At 35.4% G+C, this 8,992-nt stretch overlaps 1 protein-coding gene across 4 annotated transcripts in view; it reads right to left on the reverse strand.

Moving 5' to 3' along the window:
* SATB2 (SATB homeobox 2) overlaps positions 1–8,784 on the reverse strand; it is a 177,270-nt gene extending 168,486 nt beyond the window's left edge. For 2 of the 4 annotated variants that reach the window (XM_018553914.1, XM_018553913.1), the window contains exons 1-2: positions 8,228–8,782; positions 7,087–7,308 (exon numbers count right to left, since the gene is read on the reverse strand). In XM_018553914.1, the coding sequence (XP_018409416.1) occupies positions 7,087–7,308; positions 8,228–8,285 (280 nt within the window). In that variant the 5' untranslated portion in view covers positions 8,286–8,782. Of the gene's footprint in view, positions 1–4,462; positions 4,499–7,086; positions 7,309–8,227 lie in introns of those variants that run through there. The other 2 variants (XM_018553915.1, XM_018553916.1) reach the window with 2 other exon arrangements.
* Positions 8,785–8,992: the final 208 nt, after the last annotated feature.

The raw sequence follows: 8,992 nt of genomic DNA on the forward strand, positions 1-8,992 counted from the left end.
AGGTATGTCAAGAGATTCTCAAAAACAAATAAAAATAATTATACTTTTTACATGGAAGGATAGCAAATTTTACATTGCAGTTTAGGTTGCTTTATTATATTACATGTTACATTAAGCATACTATATGCATTCTAAAATAGATGGACTATAATATAACTATACTGTACATTTTCGATTCTAAGGAAAACATTAATATAAACATTTATAGAAAAAAACACATACATGAGATATGGTCTAACTGCATTAAAGTGTGTGCAGGAACCATGGTTAAAAATTCTAATCTGAGTTTCTAATTCCCTCTACTTGCAGCCAGTTATGTGCCACAATTACATTGGACACGCATATAAGAGGCACATGTGATATTCTAACAAGAAGTCTTTAGGGATGGGTGATGGAGTTAGCTGACACAGCTTTCAACTCTTGCTGTGGACACAATCTACAAAGCATCTTTCTAATAGAGCATCAGCCTTTCCTATGACAGTCCCTGCTAAACATATCACATTGTAAATAGTAACCCTTCTTTAACCAAAACTGACTGTCAACACATCACGGACTGATTTAGGAAAGACTGTTCACTTTGAAATAGAATGTACTCTAGGTTTAGTAAATAAGGTGACACAGGGTTGACTTCAATCATCCAATTATGTGCAAGAAATATTTTTTTTCTTTCACACATGAATGGTGAACACAGCTTTATCTTATTTCCTAAGCAAGGTGAACATTCACTTTAAGTGAAAAGTATCTACTATGATGTAACAAGCAATACAAGTGACATAAATCCAAAATGATTCCAAGCTTATTGTATTTCCAAAAATTCCATTTGTTTTTAACAATGCCTCCATCATTAATTTTTTTGTTTTGGTTGTCAATTAAGACATTCAACATATACTGTGGGTATTTTAATCTACTTAATCTATTGCAATACGCACATGCATCTGCCAATAAATCATATCCAAGTCTGTTCATCTATTTATTTATCTATGCAATGACACTCTATATAATAGATTAAATGGCACTCATTTAATCAGATATGAGTTTTGATATGTAGACTTGCTATACATGCTAACTGTCAATGACAACAATTTGTTACTTTTGCTTTTTTTTTTTAAAGTGTGCAACATTTTTTTAATTCTGTGCATTTACACTGGATATATACTTGAATGGAGGTATAAAATTACCAGAAAAAATATAAATACATACAAAAATAGAAATGTATACATATGCACAACAAAAAAAAAGTATAGTACCAAAGGATAACAAAGATACCAGGTATAGCAAATAGACATAGTTAAAGCGCACATACACTAATATCGAGATTTAATAAATGCAGTTAGGAGAAGGGTGACACAAAGGGCCGACCTTTGCTATCTGTTTGAACAAAATTAACTTCTGTACTAAGCAGAGAAATTAATATATTTTAATGTAATATATGTAGACTAAAAGACTATAAAGGCAAAAATACCAAAAAATAGGGGTGTGTAAGAAAAATCCTTATGTATTAATGCCATTTGTGTGTTTAAAATAGAGCTAGGTAGCTCATATTCTTTACTGGAAATCATGAGGCAATGAAACTCAGCAGAACATAGAACACTGCTATGGCTAGCTAAGTGGAAGACGCAATAAGCTTTTTTCGAAAACTACCTATCAAAGCCGTAATTTGTATTTTACACTAAATTAGTATAGTGGACATTTAAAAATATCCACCTGAAGCTGGAAGGACATATGAAATGAGTACAGGTTTGCCAAACCACAGTAATAGCTGCCCCTTTGGTACGACAGTATGTTAAACTGCAGGTACGTATGTAGGCCACAAAATGTCTCCCAGTGGCATTGTTGTGTAAACTAGTACTAAGAAGTGTCATTTGTGACAACATTCCAAAAGATGCTTCAATAACATGTATATGACCAGATTACAGTAAATATTATCACAGCTTCCTGCATTTTGCAGCCATTTGGTGCGATTGAATTTGATAGACACACTAGGATGATGTACTAAAAGGCTGTTTTTTTCACCAGGTTAGCAAGTATTTACTAAAAGATCCCAAAAAGCTGTGTTTATGTCATATACCCAGGTTGATACTAGTTTGTCATACATAAGTGGAAAAAAAATCTTAACTGGCCCTTACAGCTGAAGAGCTGACAAAATCTGCAAGATCTGCTTTTAGCTATTTCTGTTTAGAATATTATCACTGAATGATCAGCAGTGGAGATCAAAGAGTTAGGCAGTATAGAAGCTCTTATAAGTTGAGCACTTGACATTGCTCTCTTCTTACATGATGCAAAAAAAACTATTCAACATGGTTGCACCTGACGTGGAATGCTTGTCACACTATAACATTAATCCTGACCCCAGCAGACAAGGCAAGCATTTGTTACTTTAAGCCATGTTCTATAAAGAGTTTTTATTTGGGGGGGGGGGCTAATTGTTGGTTGCAGTAACCCACAGCAACTAATCAGATTTTACTTTGCTAAAATCAGGCTGGAACAAAGATGGATTCCGGTTTACTGCTATGGGTTACTGCACTTGAGAATTAGCACTTAAGAAAAGCCGTTTGTCTAAATAGTGAGGTACTGCATGACTAAGCATTCTTAGCGACAGGTTTCTTTTCAGCCTATTTAGAGACTTACCCTTCTGGTGAACACTTTACCAATTTTGTAAGTCATCCCTATAATCAACCCTCTAGTATCCGACTGAATTCATACTCCAAGCACACTTCCCAAATCACTCTTGGTCCCACCATTCCTCAAATGTTTGCACTGGCCGCAGGTGTATGCAGTCATTGCGTGAACCCCAGAAGACCAATTCAGACTATATGCATGTTGGTTATATAGACAGTGACCAAAAACCATATTGCTAGAGCTTTTGGGTTTATTATATGGGTGTAACACTATTTTCTGACATATTTGTATGACTTTTTTTGACTTATCATTTTTTATCTAGCTAATACAAATCTATTAAATGTACACTAAGCTATGTTTTTATCATTAGAGGTATGCAGGTGAAAACAACTTTGGACTCTGACATATGTCTTATAGAGAAGTGCGAATTACATGCTACCTTTGTGTAACTGCTAATAAAGCATATTTAAATATGCATGGGTCTAAGTATAATAAGGTTTCTATGATCTCTTAGCTAACCTCCCGGTACTATATAAATAATTTATGTGTATAGCCCAATAAAGTAATCCCATGGAAATTATTAAACATATAATATAATGACTATCAAAGTATACTTCAAGTGTTAGAGTCCAATACAAAGTTTGATGATAAATACACACAAAAAATCATCAGCTGTCTCCAAAAAAATATAAACATTGTTCATCTCTTCCCAACTGTCTGTCAACTTGCTTTACAAATGAGTTAAAACTGACTCTGTAGGAAGCTAGCTTTCAATTTAGCAAAAGATTTATGGTTGGCTAACCAGTACTGTTTTCCTAGACACACCATACTTATTCTATAAACATAAGAAGGGAATGGAGGGTATACATCAGCTTTAGTTTGGAAGCCCAAGTTGTATTCAGTAGGCGCAGAGCCTCACAGAGCCGTCTGTCTCTGTCTGGTGGTTTATAATCATGTCCAGGTTGTGGCTGAAATCTCATTGGAAAAAAAAAATCTGCATTCACCACTAGACCACTTAGCAAACTGGGTTAAAGTCCACTTTAACACATGGCTGCACTGTCAAGCCTCATAAGTAAATGGCAAACTTTTTTGTGCTATTATTATTATTATTATTATTATTGTAAGTCAAGTTTCCCTTTTCTTTCTAAAGCATGGCAACTTAACACCAGTCACCAATGCAAGTCAAATCATTTCAATAATCGTGCCTTGTATTGGCAACCAGCTTAGCCTCACTACATGTCTGTACGCTGTCCTTGAAAAAAAGCAAATACCCCGAATGTTTGCCAGTCCAGTTTCATACACAAAAAGTTAAACCGAATATGCTGCATACAAAACAACTTTCATCAACATTCATTTAGATTTTTTTTTAATTGTGTTCGTGGGTCAAAAAAGATTCTGAGGGTCAAAAAAAGTCAATTATTTGGTAAAAGCCAGGACATCCTTAAAAATATCTCATTTAAAAAAATATGGATTTTCCAAATAGTAAAAACAGAGAAAAGATCAATCCAATTCATTTTCAACAACCGTGCTTAATTGGTGTAATTCATTTTTTAAAGGCCTCTAGAGGGGGCTTTTTCTTTTTTGAATAAATGAACATTTAGAAAAGCTGTATAACAAAAAAAGTATACAAGATGCCGAATTAGATTCCACAGAATAGACCACTGATAATCATTACAGCCTTTAAATTGAATGGCTGTTTCCACTAAAAGCTTCTGGTCTGAAATCAAACAAGTAAATCAATTATCAAATAACATTAAATTATCAAAGATGTCCGTCCCTAACTGCTTTAGAATTGAGTATCCTTCTCACTTAATTAAATATGTATTTCTGTCTATATACATACCTCAAGAGTGAGTTCAAGACCATAGGAAAAGCAGAATGGAAACATGCAGTACAGGTTAGGCTGCATATTTTAAAATAAGTAAAACATTGCCTCCTACAGTATGTGCTTCTTTCAAAATCAAGTCTATACATTTTAACTTTTAAGGCTGTGCTTAAAAAAAAAAAAAAAAATCTGTGATTATTAAAGTATCAGCCATTACTGGAGCTTCACAAATACAGGTTAATATTTAAAAGACTTGTCTAAAGTCACAAAGGCCTAATCCAGTGTCAGAAATGTAATGCTGTTCTATAATGAACATGTAAACTTCTTTGAATGGAACTTTCTATTCACTCATTAAAGTGGGGGTGCTTATCAGTGTAGATGTAAAAATCAGTAGTCGTACGTAAATGGACTTTGCTAGATAAAGAGTAAAGGAAATGGCCTAAACTAAAATAACGTAAAATGTGCACATATATCTTATATATACAGCAATATCTTTAGATCAATGCAAAGTGTAATAACCTTATCAAAGGTAATGATAATGGTTAATAATGATAGAGGAAGTAAGAGAGGGAAAGACTGAGACTCTGTAGTCAAAAGATTGTACATACACACAGGTTTACTAGCAATATAAAAAATTAATTCTGCATATTACTAATATAAATTTAAATAAAAAGGAACAATGTTATCATGATGGTATGGGGAGTCATGGAAAAAGTGTGAGACACAGAGACATTAGTGACAGAAGGTCAGAGGTTTCGCCCTAGACATGAACACATATATATATATATTTTATATATTAGAAGAGACAGATGTTACAATTTTCCTGACCAGAATTTTTAACGTAGAAGGGTTTTGGCATAATCAAGTTTCTCTCTTCTTATTTTTAGTGACCCCCATAAAGAGAATGTTTTGTGGACAGAGCCTAATGTCTCCTATATTAACTGTTCCTGCGCTGCAGTGTCAGCAGCACACGGCAGGATTCAAGCTATCACATATTGCTGCACAATCACAGGAGCACAAAGTGTGGTCTGTCTGCAGATTTGTGACGTTAATTAGAAAACTAAACACTATCGGCCAGACGAATCTATACATGATTTTCAAATGATTAAAGGGCAACGGTCAGAGCAAGCACAAGGGGTCATTCGTATTAGCAGAGCCACATGGCACAATCCAGGACGTCTGCAAGGCGGGCAAACGACTGACTCGAAGCAGTATTAACCTAAATATCACGTCTCCTGGCACCAGGGTTATTTACACGCCTCGTCCTCAATTTAAGGCTGCATTTGGGGTTCTCTGTGTAAACGGAGCTCTGTATAAATGTGCAAGTGAAACCGACTGCACAGTTTAACACTGTAAAACTAACAAAGGTATTTTCTGTGGTGCAAAAGGTGTACGTACCTACAGATATCATATTATTAATAACTACGCTTTTGGGTTTATTTCTATAGAGAGCAATATATGGTGGAGTATACCTCACTCATTTAAATGTACACATGTACATAAGTGGCTAAGAATCATGTCAAACATTTTATATACTATAAAACTTATGAGCAAAAACTGTTATTTCTTACCAGATAACTACTTTACAAATCGATTATGGTTAGGTTAGGTAATGTATATTTAAAAGTATATAATGGTATTATTTTATAGAATATCAATACAAACTTATACATAAATATAAATTATACAACTTTAATGTTTAGAATTTTTAATTCAAAGAGAAATAATACATCTTTATCTCGCTACTCCTCGTTAACAGTCTATAGATACATAATTATTTACAACTAACCTATTTATATGCTCTAAAAATGATCGCAGGAATTGATTGAAAAATTCAGTTTTCTTAAGTTTTAAAGTCTTCTTTATGCACTAAGAGCACAGAGCAGTTTTAAAATGTATTCAATTCAGATGCACAAGTAAAATCGGAGCATGTGAGCAAAAAAACGCCTAAAATGTTTTCTAAAATCATCTACTAAGTAGTAAAAAAAAAAAAATACTTTTACTGGCTCAGATCATTTAAATGATAAATACTAACAATCCCGTATAGGGCTCTTAAAATGACAAAAAAAAATGTCATCCAACATACAGAATTAGGGGGCTTATTCATATAGCGATGGGAAATGATGACAAATCCATGCCCACATACCATGACCCACAAATCATTCAGCTGCATAGCTAGAAAATACAATTCTAAGTTTAGTGTAAACATTAACTACAGCTAGTGTATATTGACTTTAAACAGAGACAGCAACCAGCACATTCTGATATTGTCACCTTCTGTGTAGATTAATGATAGCTACCAAAACCTCACTTTATGAACATTTCACAGAATGCACAGGCAAGAAGTGAAAGCAGGAAAAGAAATTAGCTGCAAGCTGTCTAGGAATAACTAGAAACATTTAGATCACAGTGACACATAGCTGCCAACAACTCAACTCATAGTGGCACAGTGCCTACAACATGCCAACCCTTGGGTCACCCCACTCTTCCACTTGCCACAAAAGAACACGAGGCTTAAACTAACTTCCTGTAATGCTACACCAAAGACGAAAATCCATAGTCAACATGAACCCTGACACTTCAAGTCATTGTGTTGTTGTTGCCAGTTTGTTGTGTATACATTAAAAACGCTGCTTTATTACCTCCCAAGGATTTGTTGAGCGAGCCGTTCGGTCGTCCTCTGGCTCCTAATGGGCTCCCGTTCTGTTCCAATCTGGCCACTTTGATTGGAGGAGGACTTTTAGTATCTGGACTGTTACTTCGACGGTCCGGACTGTCCCTTAGGCTGGGACTATCGCTTCTCATCTCCATACTGTTCTGGCTTGGGGACAATGCTTGTCCTGGCAGATCACAGTAGTAAGGGTCTAAATGGAGAAGTTAGAAAAAAAAATGAAAAGCTTATGGAGAGGGCTTGCTGGAGCTCATATATCCCTTGAGTATACAAAGAAGACATTAAATATAGTTCTAATGCAAAATAACTATGTGGTGCTAGCCATAAACATCTCTTAAGATTCATGGTGAAATAATGACTATAATAATTCTAATAATTACAATAATTAAATCTTCTCACTTTTGTCTTATAATTAGCTGTGACTGAACTGTAGAGTAGGAGTACTATCTATTTATCTATCTTCCCTATGTTTCTATCAATACACTCATACAGACAGCAAAGATATATATGCACACTACAGATATAATCTGTACAATGTAAGAAGAAAAAGTAAAATGTATATTATATATTTAAAAAGAGGAAAAGGTATAGATATAAATAGACATATACATTCATACAAGACCTTTTTACATTTACTTCATAGATTGCCTAGGCCTAAAATAATGACCCTCTTTTACACAGTGCCAAAATGCCTCAATATTTATATCTAAATCTACAGAGTCGGCATAATCATCTGAAAAGGTGACTGATGTAAAAAAAGTCTATAGAAGTTACCTATGGCAGATAATATGAATATATGTCCATGCAGAGTGAGTCCCTGAGCCTATGGCTGGACAAGGCTGAAGTGTTATGCTGGGGAATTATCAGAATGCTGCACAAGTTATAGAAAAGAAACGGCCATAAACTTTAAGAGCAACTTCCAAGTAGTAAAACAAAAATGTATGTATATTTATATATATACATACACATAGCTTGCTGCATTACACAGCAATAACACTGCATGCAAGGAGGGGGTTAGGATGCTCAGTGCACACTTTTACAACTATAAAGAAATACAGAGGTCACAAAACATAGTTAAAGAGAGTCATGAGATAGTTTGTCTAGCTACTTACTGCTTAAAGTATGTCTGTAGGTAGCCTGGGATGGGCTAAAGCTCTGCCCATGGATCATAAGTAAAGACTCCAGGTTTGTAAGTTTGTCTTCCCTTTTTTTCCCCCTTTTTTTCTCTCTCTCTTCTCCTTTCTGTCTCCCAATGTGCTGTGCAGTTATGAGCTGCACTATTCTCTTCCTTATTGTCTTCTGTAAGAGGCTAGGTGTTGATCAGGGCGGAGAGGTCGCTGCAAAGCCCACAATCTTCCTTCTGATGGGACTGCTTCAGCCAACTCTTCAACACCTTGGACAAGAAGCAATTCAGGGGGCACTTGAAGATGTGACAAAGTGGCACCATTCACTTGGAGAGACCCTTCAGATGGCTGCAAGCGAGGAACAAGGTCAACAAAAAAAAAAAAAAAAAAAAAGGCAGGATGACAGACCCAATCTCTCTTTAGTCTGCCAGAAACACAAAGTGACTGGCACAAGACACAGAGACAGCGCTGATTATTAGTTACGTGAAGTCCTGTTGGGGCTGTCCTTGGTTTCCAGATATCAGCTTTTTTTTTTTCTGTCTGTCTTTCTCTTCTACACACCCCCATGCAGATCTCATGCAAGTATGTATGCAGCTATTAAAAAGAAGAAGACTAGAGACAGAGGATCTGATTCAGATATGGGGAGGGGAGGATCAGTACACAGGAAGGAAGAAAAAAAAACACACACACACATCTACAGGAGGAGGGAGACAGAGACACAGAGAAAGGGAGGACGGCAAACCTGCTCTGGAT

This window comes from Nanorana parkeri, unplaced genomic scaffold (assembly GCF_000935625.1).
Source record: "Nanorana parkeri isolate BGI_ZX_2015 unplaced genomic scaffold, ASM93562v1 scaffold134, whole genome shotgun sequence".
Lineage (NCBI taxonomy): Eukaryota > Metazoa > Chordata > Amphibia > Anura > Dicroglossidae > Nanorana > Nanorana parkeri.